Source organism: Necator americanus, chromosome III, assembly GCF_031761385.1.
Source record: "Necator americanus strain Aroian chromosome III, whole genome shotgun sequence".
Lineage (NCBI taxonomy): Eukaryota > Metazoa > Nematoda > Chromadorea > Rhabditida > Ancylostomatidae > Necator > Necator americanus.
In genome coordinates, this window is record NC_087373.1 from 24211174 (window position 1) to 24232686 (window position 21513).

At 41.2% G+C, this 21513-nt stretch overlaps 1 protein-coding gene across 1 annotated transcript; it reads right to left on the reverse strand.

The window, feature by feature from the left end:
• Window positions 1-7: 7 nt before the first annotated feature.
• RB195_010743 (uncharacterized protein) lies at window positions 8-20826 on the reverse strand (the record flags this gene model as incomplete). Its single annotated transcript, XM_064191874.1, has 35 exons — window positions 8-94; window positions 951-1149; window positions 1222-1334; window positions 3378-3519; window positions 3578-3753; window positions 3810-3947; window positions 5297-5391; window positions 5520-5649; window positions 5708-5815; window positions 5881-5934; window positions 9342-9455; window positions 9540-9614; window positions 10307-10366; window positions 10491-10575; window positions 10796-10899; window positions 10960-11080; window positions 11139-11246; window positions 12646-12757; window positions 12884-13071; window positions 13126-13202; window positions 13259-13357; window positions 14055-14155; window positions 14211-14265; window positions 14329-14449; window positions 14507-14583; window positions 14685-14926; window positions 15712-15837; window positions 16331-16426; window positions 16479-16579; window positions 17017-17059; window positions 17144-17231; window positions 17294-17375; window positions 18617-18691; window positions 20261-20462; window positions 20688-20826. The coding sequence occupies 35 exons, from the start codon at window positions 20824-20826 to the stop codon at window positions 8-10; spliced, it is 3933 nt and encodes a 1310-aa protein (XP_064049457.1).
• Between the last annotated feature and the right edge of the window lie 687 nt (window positions 20827-21513).

Here is a 21513-nt window from a genome sequence, read left to right on the forward strand (position 1 = left end):
ATGGGCATCAATCTTCTGAGATACTGCAGTGCGCAAAAAGTCGATGCTTACGTACGGCGCTTGGTGCTCGACTTCGTATCGAGCAGTTCCAAATCTGAAAATAATTTCCATCAAAATCACTGCTGAATAGAAATCGAGTACTCGAACTACAAGATGTTCAAATTTCCACCGAATGTGTCAACTCAGAAGCGCATAATCGAGAGGCCATAGAAGGGTCAAAACGACATGGAGCACGTACGCAATTGCGTACGCGGCTTCTCTCGAGGCGCTTCGGTGGAGCGTGGTGAAACCCTTCCTGGCACCACCCATCGCTGCAGGTTGCGACGTTCCCAACTCGGTTCCATCTGCTGCCCCCACCGCTGCCTTTACGCAAATGCACCGCAACTACACTCGTAGTTCCTGTCGTTTTGACCCGACTATACATAAACACTTTATTTGATCTAGAACATACGGTCTATTCACGACCAACGATATCCAAAGTTTCTTTTTTTTCAAATCGTGGAAGATATAAGGAAGACACCAAATTTAAGGGAGTGTCAGAAAAAAATCCTTATAATGATCAAATCAATGAGTAGAAAGATAGATATGCACCTTAAAGGCATCAACCCGAAAATCTGAGGTGGTACGGATTTCAGGTGGAGTATTCGTATACGGCACGTTAGATTATGGAGAGGGGGGTGATTCCGTCCATTTCTTCCTAACTGCCGTAAAAAACGGTCCGGAAGGTGCGACGAGTGCACACGGCTGGCAATCGGACTCGTTGAATAGCGCGCCGTAACGCTCGAAGCCCCCCTCCTTCATCTACAATCCCGTATACGAATACTCCACCTGAAATCCGTACCATCTCAGATTCGCTGGGTGATGCCTTTCATTGCAGAAAGACGCTGTTTTACATTCGTCAACATTTAAATCCTAGCACCTTATTTACTGATACCTAACAACGGACTCACTTTTTTAACAGCGCATGTGTGATTTTGACAAGAATGCATATCACAGAATGGATGTTTTTGGCAGTGACCGCAAGCAATACGAGCTAATGCCTGTAGCCGTTCTTCACGGCTCAACGACATCACTGCAAACTGAAAGGCTGACGTCAGCTCCACACAAAACGAGCACCATGGATCACTGTTGGCCGTTAAGCAACCAGGGCTAAATGGAAGGTGTTATCACTAAATCGACAACGGCGTTTGATCCCTTGAGGGAGAGAGGAACTGAACTCACGTAAAACAAGGTGAAGTAGCTTCAGCGTTCCATCGAATAGAAAGCTGGAGGAGATCAGTGACTCGGCGTAAAGCAGGAAGAATGTGCGCGTAGGCATAATAGGTTATGTGAGTCTGGAACTTCTTTTCTAGAGGATGGATTCGCAGTTTCACAGTGGAGTACTTTCGAGCATTCTGCGACATCATTTAGCAATGAATTCCTTGATTTTGGATGTTCCGTTCATATTCGTTTCAAACATGTTTTAGGCTCAACTGCAAATGATATGATGGAAAAGTGGGCAATTGGACCAAACCCATCACCCGCCCAGTGTCAAGCGTGTGATGGGATTTTCCGTCGGGAAAAAATGATAACCAGGACGACATATTATGCAGTATAAAATAATTGCATAAATTACAAAATATTACGGCAAATAACATTAAGTCATTGCATACATTACAAAATATTATACTATGTTTCAAACACAGAACAGTAACATGAACATTTTGTTTTGACAATGCACAGACCCTGGTTCGACATCCCGCTGAGCCACATTTTTGCAAAAGAGACAGGTGCCTGAAACTAATCCTGAAAATGAAGAGTACGCAGTTTTCAGCAGTCTAAAAACGGTTTAATAGAAATTAATTACCAAAAAGTTCAGATTCTATGCACAGTGCCAGGTAAGGAAGATCATAAAAAACTTCGTGATGAGAGAAATATTTTGGGTTTCTTTTCATAAAGAAAGATTCAGTCCTGCTGCTGTGTTCTGCGATCTCCTAGTTCTTTTTTGGAACTTAGACGGGGAAAAAAGTTGGAATTTTCCGACTTTTTTTTGGATTTTTCTCATAGAAGGTTTGTGACAACCAGATGGGCGGGATAGGAGAAATTCTGCACCAGATACCTCCCCTAATCCCTCTATCCGAGTATGTGAGTGATTTCTGTAAATGGCTTCCCGTTTCTCTGGAATGGGAAAAGTTGCCAAAAACCCGATTTTTGCTCAAGTTTCGAGAAGTGTATTCGAGAAGTGTCCTGAACACAGTCTAACAACTCGGAATAACTTAGAGCGAAGCAAATCACCTTTCAGTTTCGTGTAGCCGAGAGTTTTCTCTATCAGATGCTTCATCAAGGGATTCCCAGAATTTTGCCGCTTTTGCCATCTAAATTCCAAAAAAAAAAACTACGAGTTCCAAAAAACAGCGGTACGACCATTTTGTAGCACAAACCTTCTCTCAAAAGCTACCTGAAATATTTCCTTTGGTCCTCTTAGCACCAAGTTATTCCCCATCTTCTAGACGTAAAAATGTTTTAAATTAATTAATTTGAACAAAGTTTTAGTTTTTTTTCTGGTTAAATTCTATTAAATCCACTTTTAAACTGCTGAAAACTACATATGAATGAATTCTTCATTTTTTAGCAGCAGTTTCAAGTTTCTAACTCTTTTGTGAAATTTGACTTAGCGGAGTGTTGAACATGCGTGGTCCCATCGTCGCATCATCAAAAAAATGTAGACAAAATGTTTTGTTTTTTTTTGTCGTCGCTCCGCAATTCGGTTTATGCACCTGACTCTTCTCTTTTCTCTTGTATTATGTACTTTGATCAGTGTTCAAAGATATTTCAAAGATATTAGAATAAAAAAAGAATAGAATAAGAATAGAAATATTTCAATACCGATATTTCAACAATATTTTAACAAATTTGATTCTTCTAATAATTGGTGTTTCTTCCTTTTTCAGCTACCAAATACAATTGCCATTTGTTCGGCTAGTTTTCAACTTCGCTTTTTCGAAATATACGAAATCTTCAGTATATAGAATGGGCAGCGATGGAGCGACGGAGAACCGTCGCAGCAACGTTGCGAGGGGGAGCCGGGGTCGTAATCGAGAGGGTCCTGTCCCACCACTACGCTTGACTCTAGCAGCTACAGCTTTATTTTACAAACGCCGTTCGGAGTGAAAGGCACATTTTTCAAGGGTTATTTCTCATGATTTCCTAATTTTTGCACTTGCAAAACCGACGAATAGGTTGTTGAGGGTACAGGAACGTGAACTAGGGGTGTTCTAACTAAAGGAGCTAAAGACGGATCCCGCAATCTACAACCCCATCTCATCTCCAGCTTTTCCCGCGGATTCCCTAACCACGTCAGATTCGTGGTAATTCTGCCTTTTATTGGTTTTAACCACCTGTAAATTCCTATCTGCAATGAACTCGGGCAGTGAACGAACACAAGATATCACTGAAGCGTCTGGTGGTCCATCAGTAACAATATACGGAATTCGTTCCCCACGAAGGGCAATGTGGGCAGAGCTTCCCGCCGCCAGTGATCTAAATAAAAAAGCGATCCTTTCATAGATTTATAGGATTGGAGAATCTGTTTCCTCACAGTGCGACTTTCAGCTGAGGAACCGGAGCGTTGTCAGTATATTCGCCTCGAAACTCCTTCGAAAAAACGAAATCAGTGTACGGTAAGTCACGAAGCCGAGAAAGTTTGGTGTTAAGGTAGACGCTCAGACCACGCCAATTTCGTGTGAATATCAGATGCAAGCTCTTCTCTAGAATCTGAATGTGGCGTCATAATAAAAAATTTCAGGTAAAAATTCCCTGGAAAAAAGCACCTTCGCCACTACAGGACAGGTATCTCTGCGGATGGTTTCAAGTCCCTTTGAATCCAGCACTCCTTCCTTGTCGTCTTCGTTCTCGTACATCCACCCCGCATAGCGCTTCTTCGTCTCCAGCACACAACCCATGTAGACCTGAAAATGAGCACATTTGCACAGCTACGTTTCCAAAAAGCGCCTTAATTCAAATGAGGCCTTGGAAATCTGCAAAGATGGAAGGGGACTAAAGATGCAAGTTATTCTTTCCCCATTCTCAATTTTCTCATTGTACGATGCCTACAACTGCGGCCAAAACCAATCATTCTAGCAAAATCTAATCTTTCACAAAACAAAAAAAGTAAGTTTTCAGAGGGCAGTTTTTCTACGGAGCGAAATAATGAAGAAACAAGAAACGCATATTTTATACGCATCTTGCATCCTCGATGAAAATAAGTAAATCGTGAAGAGTATCTCGCCCACTTCCTGAGAGGTGCCCTGTTTTCGTAGCAGTTCCTTTCTTGAAGTACTCATTCAACTACTACCAAAATAAAAAAGTGACTCTCAGGTATGAAAGCCTTCGAAACGAAAAAGACGACGCCAGTTGCAAAGCATTTGCCTCTGCACAATGTCACAACGCAAGTAAAAGCAGCATACCACGAAATTAACGATCTTGGAAGATCTCCAGACAAAATGTAGCTAGGGGTGTAGATCACGAGTGTGAGCATGACCACCCTGATTCCGGCGATTGTCCCGAAAAGCGGTGTGGGAAACGGCCTCTTTGCGCGCTTTGTTCCTATGAGGCACATTACAAAGCCCCACGTTTTCGTTTTCGCTAGCGAGCGGACGACAGTAGCAAGATTTCCTCGGCGACCTATTCAAGGAAAACCCATACGTGGGCTGCTGCAAGAAATGCACGAGGATGATGCAAGTAAATGCCTCGTTGGAAAACCCGCGCAAAAAGGCTGTTTCCTACACTCTCTTTCAGGACGATAGGGAGGAATTGGGCGTAGCCATACTCATACTCGTAATCTACATCCCGAACTCTACATTTACCCACAGAGACCCCAATATCAAGTTTTGTGATACGCTGCCTTCATCTGAGACCATAATCACTTAGAATTTGCATACGTAAGATCAGAATTTGCAAACTTTCACATCTGACGGGGAATTAATGTGCACGTTTGCAACATGGAGCGGTGGTGCAAGACAGTTGAAAGGAGTCGAAGGTTTGTGTGCCTCTCGAATGATCGTGAAGAACATCGTATCCAAATCTTTCAAATCGCACCAACTATCAATAACAGTTGTATTAACATAATCCTAATCCCTTAGCAACTTCCAACTGAGGGCTCTTCTGAGCGAGATTAAACAATTTCGCTACGAGGGATCCAATTCATTCGTTTACGTACTTCAGAACTCGGTAACAAAAATAAAAGTGTGACAGTCGAGAAGAAATTGATAGCGCAAATGTACTGTAAAAAACTGAACTGTAGAAAAAAGAGAAGTACCTTTTCTAATTTGAGCACAACAGGAGTGGGGTTGTCCTTAGTGACGTCATCGGCAATACGGCGGCCAATGGCGAATGCCTCGGATTTGGTTGCTCCTGAAAATGCATTTCACTAATGAAGAAATGATATCTACAAATAATAATAGCACATACCAAAGAAATCTCGGAGGACCAATTTCGATTTCGAATATGTGCTCTAGAAAGCTGTTCTCTCGTACACTCACCTGGAACCAGCACGAACATACTGTCGGTGTCACCATAGATCACCTTCGCACCACCGTAATTCCCCTCATTCACACGAGTTATCGCCCGTTCGAGAGTTTCTCTTCCCTTTCCAAGAATGGCATCGGCGACCTCAAATTCAACACCAGCGCTGAACTGCCTCCATCTCAACGAAAATCACTCAACATACCTCGACACATGGCATTCTTCCGCTGAAGTTAGCACTTGTATAGCCGTAGGTGACATTTGCCACAAGTTTCAAAGCCAGTTGACGTGCCTCCAGAATTCTTCGAAGACGCTGAAATTCACAGAAACACAGATCAATTAGCAGACTAATAAGCAGCGGAGTCAAAAACAGCTGACCTTGCCACGAGCATGTTTCACTGACGCTTTAACCATAATGCGAGCACCAAGAACCTACAGACGGCAAATTTACTCGTGCTAATTAGTGTTATACGACTAAATACAGCTAACTCTTCGAAAAAAGAAACGAAGAAAAAGAACGCAGACCCGTATTTCGATCTCATCTTTATTCCCAATCTTATTATTTTTATATTATATATTATATATTGTATATTATATTTATTTTCGCTTTCGTGCTGTCTTAATTTCACTTTTATCCTTAGAAATCCTTCTTTTAAATCGAACTTTTAAACTTCACTGTAACTCCAATGATTAGCTAATCTGTGAATGTGACGCCACTCTTAAAGGCATCACCCCACGATTCCGTGATTCCGTCCATTTCTTCCTAATTGCCATAAAAAACGGCCCGGAAGATACGGCTTCGAGCGTTCTGGCGCGCTATTTTCTACAATGAGTTTGATAGGGCGCGCCAGCTGTGTGCACACGCCACATCTTCTGGGCCGTTTTTTTACGGCAATTAGGAGGAAATGGATGGAATCACCCACCTCTCAATAATCTACGATCCCGTATATGAATTCTCCACCTGAAATCCGTACCACCTCAGATTCGTGGGGTGATGCCTTTAATCTGTTTTCAAATACAGCGATATCAATAAGAGAAGGATAGCAAGGGTCCCTTTCCGTGAACCTAAAATGATATTTAACGCGTAGTTACAATTCTAGCATAACTAGTCAAGGTTTTATTGTATCTCATATCTATGCTTTTTGTTGTCAACATCTATAGTTTCACCGCAATTTGTCAGAAAAAGTTCCTCACCCGTTGTTTTCTAATTCATCTCCACATTTTGAAACGCTTTTGTGATAGCTTGGCCTTCTCTCGTCAGCTGCACTCCTCTACCTTTCTGTCGTTGTTTGCTATCCTTTTCGTGCATGAATGTATTCGCCAGATGTGCGAGCAGACAATTTTGCATGTTGCATTGTTTACGTTAAACGGTACAGTTACTGCAATACACGAAATCTTGTTTTCATCCTGCTACCGAGAAAAAAGTTGAACTTTGGTGGCTTTCCATTTTCTCGCTTTTCATCAATTCAGCATATCCACTCCGGCATTTCCCTTACTTTTCCTCATTATTTTTCTTATTTCGACTGATTTCGATAACCCAAACCAAGCGGTCGTTATGCCCCTGGTAGTTTATGAAATACTTCGGCCATGAATATTTTACATAGATTCATTGCTGAGACACATAACTTAATGATCATTCTCATTGGAATGTAAAGAGTAGATGGGGCGGTCCTATAGATCCTCCGAAAGGACTGTTCTAGGTAGTGCATACAGGAGGAGGCGAAACACGAAACTCATCATTATTACCATCGTCTATAGGCGATGGTACCGGTTTTATATAGATTGTTGGCAATACGCTGTTGTTATTGTGCTCATTGTGCTAAGTTTTGCATATGCATATTGTCAGTATGCGAAATGATCGTTCATTACTTTGAAGAAGAAATAAACAGGATTTCATACTCCTCTTCACGGAATGAATCATTATTGGTATTGGAAAAAGGTGAAAATAAGACCTAGCGAACTCGTATCACTTTTATTCAAAACTTAGCACTGATCAGTACTCTTCCAGTGCTGACTCGAAAACACTCTACGATGTTTCGCTCATCAAACTGCCCAGAGGAACAACGATGTTGTGGCGACAAAGGTAATGACCACTAAGGATTACCACGTTTCTGCCTTGCCACTTTTTAAGAATCTCATTACATCGCATTTAATTTTCAATTTTCAAAACAGTTCAATAGCGTATTGCCAACAATCTATATAAAACCGGTACCATCGCCTATAGACGATGGTAATAATGATGAGTTTCGTGTTTCGCCTCCTCCTGTATGCACTACCTAGAACAGTCCTTTCGGAGGATCTATAGGACCGCCCCATCTACTCTTTACATTCCAATGAGAATGATCATTAAGTTATGTGTCTCAGCAATGAATCTATGTAAAATATTCATGGCCGAAGTATTTCATAAACTACCAGGGCATAACGACCGCTTGGTTTGGGTTATCGAAATCAGTCGAAATAAGAAAAATAATGAGGAAAAGTAAGGGAAATGCCGGAGTGGATATGCTGAATTGATGAAAAGCGAGAAAATGGAAAGCCACCAAAGTTCAACTTTTTTCTCGGTAGCAGGATGAAAACAAGATTTCGTGTATTGCAGTAACTGTACCGTTTAACGTAAACAATGCAACATGCAAAATTGTCTGCTCGCACATCTGGCGAATACATTCATGCACGAAAAGGATAGCAAACAACGACAGAAAGGTAGAGGAGTGCAGCTGACGAGAGAAGGCCAAGCTATCACAAAAGCGTTTCAAAATGTGGAGATGAATTAGAAAACAACGGGTGAGGAACTTTTTCTGACAAATTGCGGTGAAACTATAGATGTTGACAACAAAAAGCATATATATGAGATACAATAAAACCTTGACTAGTTATGCTAGAATTGTAACTACGCTGTTAAATATCACTTTTCACTTTTTTGACAAATGACCCCTAAGTACGTAACCTCTAACTAACGAAAGATCTAACCTTATACAAAAATCCAATTTTCGTGGCTAGTAGTCAAACATAGAATATTTTTATTTGTGAAGTGGACAGTTCTGATCGGAGAAATGATCTGGAGAATAACATTGAGCTGAGTTCAATTTACGAAGTTATTTCGCCTCTGCACTCCGGCCCCTCCGACAAGCAATTGTCGCGGCCTCGGAAGGCTCCGCCGGGCATCTCACGCCCCGTTTAGGCGACTCTTGTTATCCTTCTCTCACTGATATCGCTGCACTTGAAAACAGATTAAGAGAGACGTCCCATTCACAGAATGGCTTGTTATAAGAACAACCATGAAATCCTTCAAAATCTTACGAAAAAAGATTTCGACTTAAGAGTATGATTTTTCCTCTCTTCAAAAAATACCTATATTAGAACATGCGTCCACTGTCGACAATAAAAGGTTCTCTGAAGGAATTCCGCGCTAAGAATTCTCCAGCCGGGAACATACATGTTTTAGCCAACTTGGAATAAGCCACTTTTTCAATTTCTGAGACTCTAAGCACTCTAAAATACAAAGATGGTTGTGGCATCAAAATGGTCGTGATTACGTCTACTTCACGAAAATGCAAGTATCACTTCAGTTCTCTTCTATTTTGTTTGCATTTGGTGCCACCTATTGTGAACAAATTTGTAACCGCTTGTAACTTAAGAAATAATTGCTATCAAGGAAATTTTCAGAGGTTAGATTGATCGATTGCTAGCCCCCATGAATCCTCTTGATTTTCCTTTTTCCTGGACATCCATTTGTGATGACATTTAGGCAACTGAATCAAGTTGCAGAAGAAAAACGAATCTGCGTTCTTTTCGTTTTCTGTCGAGGAACTACCGAGGCTAGTGTGTGTACAAAACTCAACCTCTTTCAACAACGTTGGCAAAATTCCGCTGCGATGTGATTGAGTAACGAATGCGGAGGCCAGAGGAGAACAGTGAAGTTTCTTCTTCAAGATACATTCTACTAGCTGCATTTTCTGAAGATGTCCTGGCCAGTAAAGCAAACACACTATCGAGAGCGCAGTGTTCCTTTTTTCTGGAACAAAAACTCAAATGCTCACCGACACTGTGTATTTGATTGCACCGAGTTTTATAGAAGTGTCCTTTTCGCGAGCCATCCTTTCCAATTCGCACACCTTAACAAGCACATGGTTTACTTAGAACAGTTACGTGGAAGTACTTGTGATATCTCTTTTTTTCTGAAATTCATTCTACATAGTGCAGCACGAAATACTAGTTTTGCAGAACTTATCCATTGCATTGCATTTCGTTTGACGAATTTACCATTTCATTTGCGTGCAGCACAGTACTTTAGAACGCAGATGTTGCGTGTCTTTTTTATGATACATCACGCTGGAATCTTCAGCGCACAAAGAACACAATGTAGCACCAGCGTGTTAGAAGAAAATGAAGGCAAACCCCATGAAGAAAAAGTTGCTCCAACCAATTTTCAGATGTGCTTTGAGCACCGCTCAGAACGACTGTTCTTGACACAAACACAGTTCGCAAATTCGTTGATAAATGCACTGCATATCGCACGCAGGTACTCGTCCCTACATCTAACAGCTTCTTGACAGAGTCCTCTAGGGATAAAACTGGCTCGGACTGTCAAGAAAGCTTGGACATCGATTACAAATTGGGGACAGGCTGGCCCGAAAAATGTGGAGCTTGTGATGTAGCGAATTTGAGGGCCAACCATGGCATGTGGTGAAGTGAAAAACTCGATTGCTAGTGCTACTACTTTACAGTAAGATGCAATCGACACGCATTCCTCTGGACTTACTGGAGACTAGAGTTAGTAGTCAATGTTTGTATCGACCGAACATACCTTGCCGAGCACTGTTGAGAAACAGTAGTTGTAAGCGATGACCATAGATGGGTATAACGACTGAAAGAAAAAAATATTATCAAAAGGAAAGGAAACGAGAGATTTCTATCTCACGGCGGTCATTTTCCGGTTCGTTGGTCATTACGAAATTTGCATGTAAAAATGATAAAAGTAAAAGAAATGCCTGGAAGTCCAAAACGATGACCGGATCGAAGTATACTTTGGAGAATGGCTCCATAATAAGTTGCAACTGTTCCGGAGCTTCCATGCTAAAAATATACTTTCTAGGTGGGGAAGCACTGCGGTTCACCCGAAAAGGCTACGCGGCCGGTGATCTCTTTCCACGACTAGTGGAAGTCCATGTTTTTTAGCAAGAAAAAAAAACCAAGTGAATTATTTGTTGTTTCAGTCAGGGATATCATAAGATCTGATATGTTAAAGCCAGAAGCTTCACATATTTACCGAAAAGAAGTAACGGTTGTCTCCTACTTTGTTCTCTGCGATACAGTGACTGATGGCAGCACGTAGCCTTGAGTGTGCGCCAGTCTGAACATCATCGATTCAACTCGCAGTTGTGAACCTCGGCTCCACACCTGAACGGGACCCAATCAGGAGTAAGGGATACAGAATACAACGAGAAATATGTCTGTCACCTCGTGGAACTGAATTCCATAGACACGAGCCATTTCTGCTGTTTTCAGAAACCAGTTTATCTCACTGAGCAGGGAAATATTGAGGAGTGAGAGCTTGTTGACGTACTCAGCCACCGCAGAGCTTCATCGAAAAGAAATGAATGAATTGCCGATACAGCGTCAGTGTCAAGTAAACGCACTATCTGGGTTTTTCTGTGTCTAGTATTTCAGCACAGAGCGCACGGTCATCAAGTATGGGAAGCTTCCTCTTCAAAACACGCAGAGCGGCTGTTCCTCTGTCGTAAGCCCTAGAAATGACTGTTTACCAGTGGTGACACAAATTGGAATACATTCCCTAGCAAAAAAGAAACATCAATTGAAACATTGCTTTCCGTCTTGATGTATCATGCTAATTTCTCTAACCGTCAAAATAATGTTGCCACAAATAGTCCGAGACCTTCGAGAAAGCGTCGAGTGCAGCGAAAGGAACCCCTTTTCTCCTCAACTTCGGAGTTTCCGAGTTTTGGCGAAAAACAACAAAAACACCTCATGGAACCAATACCAGCTTGTGGGCAGCATCTCACGATTTTGACCTGGTACGGAACCCACAGCGAAAGCGTAGACTTCGTGTAGTAGCTTGGGGAACCCAACATGGTTCTACTCATCGTTCCCTAATCGTCGTAAAAAACGGAGCGGGAACGGCTTTTCCTACAAAATACCTTTAAACGCACTTCTATGCACACGTTACGGTCTCCTTAACAGCCTATTCATTGGTTTCACTTGAACAGGCTGGTGAGGAGACATAATTGATCTCCAATCGCTCGCACTTGCATGCGGTGCGTGAGCGGAACCACGCTGGGTCTCAAAATCTACTACCCGAAGTCTATGCTTTCGCTGTGGATTCCGTACCAAGTCAAAATTGTGACATCCTGCCTTAAAATTTCTGTTTTATACCGTTTTATGCTGACACTTTGGAACATGAACTTGCCCACCACCCACAAGCAATATTTTTTGAAGGTTAGGTCAACGCCGGAAAAAGTCAACGAATTTGTCTAGAAGAAAAATGCGTCGTAATATCGTATTATTATCGTATTTCAGTGGAATCCACATGTGACGAAAATCCGCAGCAAATCATAGCTTTATGGTTTCGTGATGGAAGAAAAGCGTGTGAAACAGTATTATACGGTCTCTTCTTCCCAACGATGCAACACACTATGGGTATTGAAACGCGAGCGAACCGCAGCACGTCTGCGGTTATAGCGTTGGGACAACTTCTGCTACCTATTTGAGTCTTACTGGTTGGATCGTGGATCGCGAACGTCGACCGACGATGGAGCTGCCCGCGCTCCATCGCGTAATGTGTTGCATCGTAAGGGAGACGGGACCACAATTGCTTCACACGCCTTTAAATGAATTTACTGGAAGGAATTTTGCCCATGTTCGACTTTAATTCAGAACCGCAGAGGTTTTCTGTGTCAAATCTTCATCTTTCCAGAACAGTCGGCTGCTAACAATTAACAGTAACATTAACATTAATCCTGAGGGATGAAAAGCTTGGTTGGTCAGGGGCGGTGTAAAACTGTCAACCGTTTATACCTCTTTCCGATTCGCTACACCTACGCTGCGAAACATTGCATGCAATTTTAAGTGACAGTATGAAAAGCATTTCGTCATATTACTCCAACCAAATGACACCAAATGATCCACCTGAGTTGTAATTCGGATCGTAATATCCTCCAAATCGCTCTCAATAGTCGACCACAAGGAGGTTCTATTTCTTCAGGAAGATCATAATGGCGGTCCAGTGGTGTTTTGTGGCCTAAAAAGTAGGTAGCAGGTTTAAGGCTCCATTTACGAATTCTTTACGCAGCGCAAATAAAAAGCGAAGAAAACAGCTGTAAACACTACACAAGTTAACTTGAAGAGTTCAGCGCGCTCGAAGCACCAGAGTATTTGCTCAGACTATTCGTAAACCCAAGTAAAACGGAAAAAAGCGAATTTAACCACATAACTCTCGGATAGCGTCCAAGGCTTAAATGGAAGTCCAAAAAGCCAATCACAGGAGCTCTTTTGAGAATGTATCCCCATGAGAGGCGCACCGTGTCGTAGCCGAAAAAGATATCTGGATCCGATCTAAATTATCAAACAGTGTCCAACTGATCAACAGCGGACTCAACGTCGGCTCACTTCTTCACAAGCTCTACAAGTTTTTCAAACAGAGACCGCTCGTCAGGCACCATCATCAGATGTTCATTGCATACCTTCTTGAAGGAATCAATCCTAGAGAATTCCAAAAACAGATGAAAACTAAATCGGAAACCTGAACTGGCAAAGTGGTGACAAAAACGTGAAGCGAAGATGACAACGTGCGACAGACATCCGAAGTAAGGCAGAATGAAAATCCAAGAAGAGGATCGAGCTGAAATCTAGTATTTGTAGTGGAGCTGTCCGTTTTTTTGAAGTACATCACTCTGAAATCAAAGTAGATAGCCTCGCGAATATTCATAAGCGATTTTAAAAAGGAAAGTAAGACTTTACGGCATCATTTATGGGTTTAATAAAGAGTTGTACAGATTTCATATGTTTATCTAAGTAAATTGAAAATTAAAGGAAAGACAGAAATTGCAGAAAATTTGTAAAGAAAAGTTTCAGCTTGTAGTAAGTACGCACAGGCTGGCGTACACGTGTCCACAACGACCAACTGACGAGAAAAATAATGGGGTTTATCCAGCAAAATGCAATGTTTGCACTCGGCCTGATAGGCTAAGCTTAAATTGTGAACTTCGGTGATCCTAAAGCGAACCCGAGTAGAACCGGGCGGATGTGAACGGCATCAAAAGGTAAATGAAAAACTTCTGAAACATGAGAGGGCGTCGCTGACCAGCGCAGCAGAGGATCTTCAACTACATGTATTGATGATCGAGCGAATCTTATGGATAGTGAAAGCCGGAGCTGCGGCGATGAATATGAACACTTTAGGACAAACGAGATAAAAAAAGATTGAAATTCTCTAGTAGATAATAGAAGTAATTTCATGTGGATATATATTTAAGAATCATGTGTATATGCAATAAGTACAAGACTTTACAAGGTCTCTGTTTAAAGCTGATAATAACCTGCGGATCCGGCATAGTAGTCTGTGTAAGGACGAGGAGTTCCAAGCTTGCTGCACTGAGATGTGCGATTTCCGGCAAGTCGACTTCTTCTGTTTCTTCGGCTTGAACGAGAAAATAAGAAAATTTCTTATGATTTCCATAAAGCACTCCACATACCGTTCGTTGATGAACTGAACACGGCTGTGCCATCAGGTGAAGCGTTCATCGGCATCTACAACGAAACAAAACCTGTTTCTCATTTCGCTTCAGAAGAGAAATAACATTTCAAACGAACCGGTCGGAAGCTTGCGTCCTGAAAAGCGATTGTGACGTCGGACGCACAAGATGCTGAGGTTTTTCCAGCAGCGCTCCCTCGCAGCTGAAGAGGAAGATCCATATCAAGCGTAACCCATCTTCTGGAACTCCGCCGCTGGGGCAAGATTTGATAGGTTGCCAATTTTTAGGAAACATACGAATCAACAAAACGTTTGCAAGGCTTTGTTGGAGAGCCGTCTTCACCGAACAAATCCTCTATCGCATCGGCTTGATCCTGTAATGTACGGAAATCAAGATCTAAGCTTCGTTAGTCAAAAGACCAAGAATTTGCCACAAACAAGTTCGAGTTCAGTTTCCGATTAGGATAACGATAACCTCTTTATAATCCTGGCCTTTGTTCATATTATCCATTATCTGTGTCTTCATAATTTCTTCTTCAGCAGCAATATTATCCTCAATATCCTCCTCGTCACTGCCCTCTTGCTCTTCTTCTCCCTTCGGCTCCTCTTCTGCTTTGCTGTTTTCAGATGAAATCGCGGTCAGATCCTGAGTCCATGCTATGGTTGAGTCTAGCTCTTCCTCGTTATCAATCAGAAGATGCTCAGGGACTACAGGGTCTGTAAATAATAGGGAAATCAACAGATAAAGTGGGAAAGGAAGGATTAAAACAAATCGAACCAGGCGATTCATTTCTGGCTTCTCATTAATGTCTCCAACTTGCAATCTTTAACGCAAATACTCAGCTCCTTCTAACTAAACTCCATTTCTGGCACATACTACAGTAACCAACTAACATTACAAGATCAAGGTTGGACAGTTTTCGAACTTTCGTTAAAAATAAGTGTGTATTAGAAACCTCTCGAATACAGGTTAAAAATATCCTGGTTTCGGAAACAGGTTGAAAATATCCTGGTTTTTTCAAAGAACTTGAAGAAGGCGATAATGTTAACCGACACAAAAACTACCTCAAATAGGCGCTAAAAAAGTTGTTACCACAATTCCATTTACAATCTTGAGATAAGAAGGAAGAATTTAGATTCTATAGAACATACCATAAAAACAGGATGGAGGGTAATTTTAGGAAAGTGGAGGGTAGAAGGTGGAAGGTCTATAGGATGAAATAAAGATTGAACAATTTATAACGTTAGATAAGATCCAAGGACAGCTAATGCTGTTTTCTGGTACTAAATACTTTCGTTCTCCCAAAAATTCCAATCTATCGAAATATATCTGGGACATGAATGAAATAGTAAGATCTGCATAAATGCTTTTTCGCAACACTTCCTGAGAATTTCTACAGTTTTTTGTAGCCCCATATAGTAGTTGTTCAGGGGTTCGCTTGAGGCGAAATTTTATTGCGTGAACTGAAGAAAAACCCAAAAATATTCGAAAGCACCTGTACCTTCAGATGGCTGCGTATAGTCTTTTTGAGTTGCTGCTCCGTTTGCCCTGATGATTCGAGAGACTTCCTCGAGCTGACTCAACAGATCCGTCTCCGCTTTGTTTCTCCAGTACGGCCTGGGCGTGTCTGAAAAGCTGTGTTCGGCTCAAGCATAGAATCAAAGTTCACATCTACATTGTGCTGGGAGGCAACCACCGCGTTTAATCCGAATTAAACTGAAGGATAGCTTGATCTTCGCCCATTACCGGGAAGTTAATTGGAGGGGAAATCAAAGTGTTACGGAGCGTACAATGGTCTGATAGCTTCATTTCATCAGTTTTTTTTTTCGAAACATTTATGTGTTTCTTTCCAGCTCCAGAAATATTCTCGTACGAAAAAGCGAACCAATTCGTGGCAGAGCGGTAGACTAAGTTACTTGGTAGCGAAATATGCTTGGTTTTTACTGAACACCAAATTGTGAGAAGCTATGAAGTCAAAGAACAAATCAGAACTGAAAATTAAACTGCTCGCATGGAGAATGATTTATATGAGATACAATCTGAAAAAAAGCGGATGCTGACAACTGCAGGCTTCCAATACAAAAATACTTCCGTGTTATTGCTTAGCAGTGATCACCTACAATTATTAAAGGTGTCCTCAAGTTTTCGACCTTGCGCAGAACATCTCGTCGCTTCCTCCCGCCAAATATATTCCAAGCCAGGATTGCAGGAATGAACTAAACAACACGATACGAGAACCTTAGACATGATGAGAAGCATCAGAAATACCGTTTGATGAATGTAGCTGTTTGTTCATGATATTCGAAGCGAGCGCATCGCATTCAACGGCACAGGAAGTGATAGGAGGTGCTGGTGAAAGCAGCGAAACACTGAAAGATGAGCAAGTGTATGTAGTGAGAACCTCAAGAATTTTACCTCGTGTAAACTTCGCTGAGTTGTCTTCTTACGCAGTACGTCATTTGAAGTATCACAGCGAAAAAAAGAAAGAAAACACGAAACACCCTTATAAAAATAGAAATCATATGGATCAGAAGCAGTAGCTGACCAGTCTTTTAAGCAAAGCGACTCTTTGCGAAAACGCGAAAGAAGAATTGCGAACATTTGCGAGCTTTCGTTCCACCATCACTTGTAAAGTGTTGTTTTATTGGGCAAACTAATCAGTGTAATGCTCCTGAACCATCTACACACTAGATTTGTAAGCATGTCCCGCTTTTCTGCTGCGAATAATTCTTCCGCAGCCGTAAAAACAAAACCAAAATGCAAAAATTTCTGCGAACGCTTTCTTTGAAAATTGAAGAAAACCCACTCGTTCATAATATCCGCAACTGTGAAATTTCCGAATACGATCTCTGTAAACTCGATTAATTCGAATGTATCTGCTCACAACATAAAAACATACAAATGGAAGTATTTACAACCTGAAAAAATATTACCTTGTGAGTCACATTGATGACCTATGCGGTATTGAACTCGATTGAAAACTATTTCGTCCATTCCAAAGATAGAATTGTCGATAAAAAACTAGAAGTAAAAGTGTGAAACACGAACCAGTGCTACAATTGATCACAGTGAGAAAGATTAACCTGCAAGGTGAATGGTGTATGCGCCTCGAACGGTTGCATCACTGGGAACTCATCAACTTCCTTGGCCAAAGCTGTGAACAGTCTAAACAACCTCTCTAGAGTCTAAACAACCTCTCTCCCTATTTTCTTCACACCTTCTTTTGTGTCTAAGTAACACAGATCTCAAGGTCATGATTATTCGCATCAATTTTCAGATGGTCACCGAAAAAAATCACAAAAGTGCACGTGATTAAGCTGACGTTCAAAGTTATCTAGCACTTTGCATAAGCGTCTTTGCACAAGCATCGTTTGCATCTGGATGAAATTGGGTGAAGACGACGTGAAGCTCGGTGCAGTTGTGTAAGCGACTGCGCTCAAAACGATGTTTTTTAGCTGGTGGCTGAGATCGAAGTGGGACCTTCGCAAACTGCAAAGATGAGTGGTTGCCAGCAAGAGTCCCACCACGAACCTGACCGCAACGCTCCACCGCATCGCTTCGAGCACAGCCGCTTACACAACTGCACCGATCTGCATGTTTTCGTTTTCCAGGCTTCTGACAAAGTATCCTTCGCAAGGTATATAAAAACAACTTCATAATCTCTTTTCAAATTGATCTGTACAGTCTGAGGTGCATGGCGTCAACACTGGTGAAATATTTGGCGCTGGCTAGGCTCAGCAGGCACACAAGCGATCCCTATTTCCAACACCAAGATGCGAAATGAGAACAGTAGCGTGGAATTCTCTCAGTCACTGGCCACAACATTGACTGCGTGCAACGACGCAGAAGGCTATTGAAAGCAACCAAGAGAACTTTCGATTTACAATGGAAAAGACTGTAACAATTTTAAAAACTGAAAGGAACGGAAAACTTTATTTCTCAACTTTCCTCAAAATTTTGGAATTTTTCACCTTTATTTTTTTTTTGGTTTTTAATATTTTTATTTATTTTTATTTTTATTTCTTCGTTTTCAATATTTCTCGGAAATATTTTTCAAAAACTAGAACATTTTTCAAAAACCTTCGTAAACTATATCTACACTCTAGTCTTAAATCTTAGTTTCTCAGTATTTCAAATAATCATCTTCGAGGACTTCAATTTATGATTAGCTCTAGTTTTGTGGTTCTCAACGGCAAAGCCTATCTCATCCGTGCTGGCATTGAGAAAAAAGTTCTGCGATACTCACTTATTTCAAAGAGATCACGAGACTTCTGAAAACAAATGAACCACTTACAAATGTACATATAAACCGGGGCTTAAGCGAATAGTTAAATATTCTGCAAAAGAAACACACCGGATTGAAATGTGGTTTGAAAAATGGAGATTTTTACTGACGTAGCACTTACCTTGCTCTATGCATTGGATTCAGAAAGACTATTTTGACAAATTGCTCCATTTCTTCATGATAACCGTATATTGACCTTAAAAGATGAACGCAGTTACAAAAGTAAACGTTCAGTTCTTTCACTAAATGAACTATTTATCAGTTTTATGCTTCAAAAATCCAGCTCTTCAAGTGAGAAAATCAAAACCCATGATAAAGTAGAATGAGGACATCCATGCAGTCGTAATCAGCGAGTCTCAAAAAGCGATGCGACAAATTCGTTTGTTAGTTTACAGAGGTATTTTGACTACGAGAATTTTCGTTTGTCTAGTGAGACATACAAAAATTCTCGTAGATTTACGCCTCACTAGGCTTGAAAGAATTAAATGCAGCTTTAAGGCACATTCTCGAGGTCGGGGTCTCCCAACAGCAGCAGGCAGTGGTCAGAACGTAGTTTACGTACATCACGATGAAAAGCGCAACTTTCTCCAGAAATACAAGGATTCTAAGGAATACAAGGATCAAAAATACAAGGATCAGGAGCACCCAAACGGATCATTCTGCAAGAAATCTGCTAAAACGCGCACAACGCAAATTGAAGATAGGTATCGTGCTAGAGCAGTGAAGCAGCGCTAGTGAAGTGTTTCCTTAACCTTTTGGTAACTCGCTCAACGACAGAATTCGCAGAAATTTTCCTCATTTTGAGATATTGCGCTATCCGCTCTGCCGAACTTGTTTTCGCGCAGCCGGCAGCTTCTTAGTCTTCGTGTTTCAAATTCCTGGATTTGTGAGGTAGGTGTGCCTCTTCAAACTGATATTTGTGAACCGTATCCCTACCTTTTGGAGGAGGGATGCGGATCGTTAAACTGTACCTTTGATGATGTCTAGGGTGTACATTAATACGGCCCGATCGGACGTGAGCACCTGCCTACAAGGCGGCGCGGTTTTCAATCACTGTAATATTGTGGTGGGAAGGTTCCTAGTTCTCAGCCCTGGTGGCGAGGTTAATAAAGGGTCTCTTGAGCAGACATTCGCTGCGTCTGTCGGGAGCAGGACGGAATAGAGTCCACCATGGAGTCCAATTTTTGAAGTGACTTCGAATACGTGGTTTTGCGAACTAACCACAATTACACCGCCTAATTCTTGACAAAGCTTTCGATGTTTCCCCGTTTTCTTTAATTTCCATATTTTTCGTACAATTTTCGTTTGTAATAAGCAAAACACCGTAAACCCTACGAGCACGGCACTTCTTTCTAGATTCTTCTCGTCTTTGCCCCTATTTATTTTCGGTATTGAATGCTAACAAAGTTATTAAAAAGACGGTGCAAATGACGTTCGGAGTAGCTAAATGCAAAAATAACATAACTACAGAAAACAGAAATTTTGGAGTGCGGAAAAGAAAACGGAATTAAGTAGTTCTTATGATTAACTCCTTCAGACTGCCATATACCGGCTTGAACAGCAACCATCTGTCTTCATGAATAAAAAGTTCTGAATACGATGTGAACTTACGTATTTAGATTAATTAACGACACATAACTTACTTGAGGCTTTTGCCCGACAAGAAGTATCTCACGAGCACATTTAGTTGAAAAGGAACTAGATGGCACCGTTCTTCTCGGGAACAATAGCTTTTTTTAGGTGAAAATGATAAAACATCACCAACTTTGCCATCATCGGTACAATCCTATACACATAGTTGTCAGTAGTTTGTTTCTCCAGCTGTTCAGGGTTCGTGATAAATTCACGTTGAATCATCCGATTAATCTTTTCCCGCATTCGTTGCTCCAGAGTTGGAGTGAAATTGCCTCCAACACGAAGTAGCATGTAGGGTAGGAAACCATGCACGTGCACGCAAGCTTTCTTCCCTGAATCATCTTTCATCAGTAACCATCGCTGGTAAATTTCGCAGGTTATGCCATGCCTACTTTCGCAATGGTCTCCGCTTGGAATATCAGGGAGTTCTTCAATTTCGCGTCCAGTTTTCGGGAATAATAATTACCTGTGCGGGGGAACATGAACTACATTGCAAAATCATCCAAGTGATCTCCATTAATGTAATTCCTTTAACTAGACAGTAATATGTTAATCACCTTCTGGTGTTATTCCGAAAATATGAAAGGTGGGAACTTGAAGCCTAAGGTCTGGATAGAGTGACCGGTTGACAGCAGAAGGCAGAGCGAGGCTGTACTCACAGAGTACATTACGAAGCTTAAATGATGCATCTACCATTGTAACGTGTAGATCTGCATCATGAAGATCTGAAATACATCGTGTAGGTGCAGTCTGTCAACAGAAAGGCAACTACTGATAAATCCAGAGAAAAATTGATTGTTTAATCGATTAGAATTACCCACATAGAATTTGTTGAAAGCTGTTAAACTGTTAACTGTTGTGAAAAAAATGTAAGAGGAATAAATAACGTGAGGATATAGATGAATGGATATCATGAGCAATTTCATGAGAAACTATTTCTAAAAACCAGTAACTAATAAGGTGCTTTCTGCTGGAACGACGGGGCAATTGTGTGATTTTAATACGCCAACCATTTTATAGTTGATAGTGGTCTAGTCTAGTTTGCTACCAATTTTTGCAAGTACAGTAGCGCTTATTTCCGTAATTTTGGAAAGGACTCTCGAATTGTGCACCAAATTGGTAAACTTTAAATCTTCGAAAAAACTAGTGTTAAGTGTTCGCCTTCCCCTCTCCCAAACGACCCAGTCTTTACCCAAAACACCTAGTCTTTGCAGACCAGGAGTCTATTTTCGTTAAACATTTCAATGAAATAAATGGCTTTGTCAGCTTTTACGCACCCAAAAAACTCCATATTTTGTGTTCAATTTGACAGAAAGCAAAGTTTTTTTTTTTTTTTTTGAAGAAAGTCTAGCCTTCACAAACCCATTTGCACAGATTACCTAT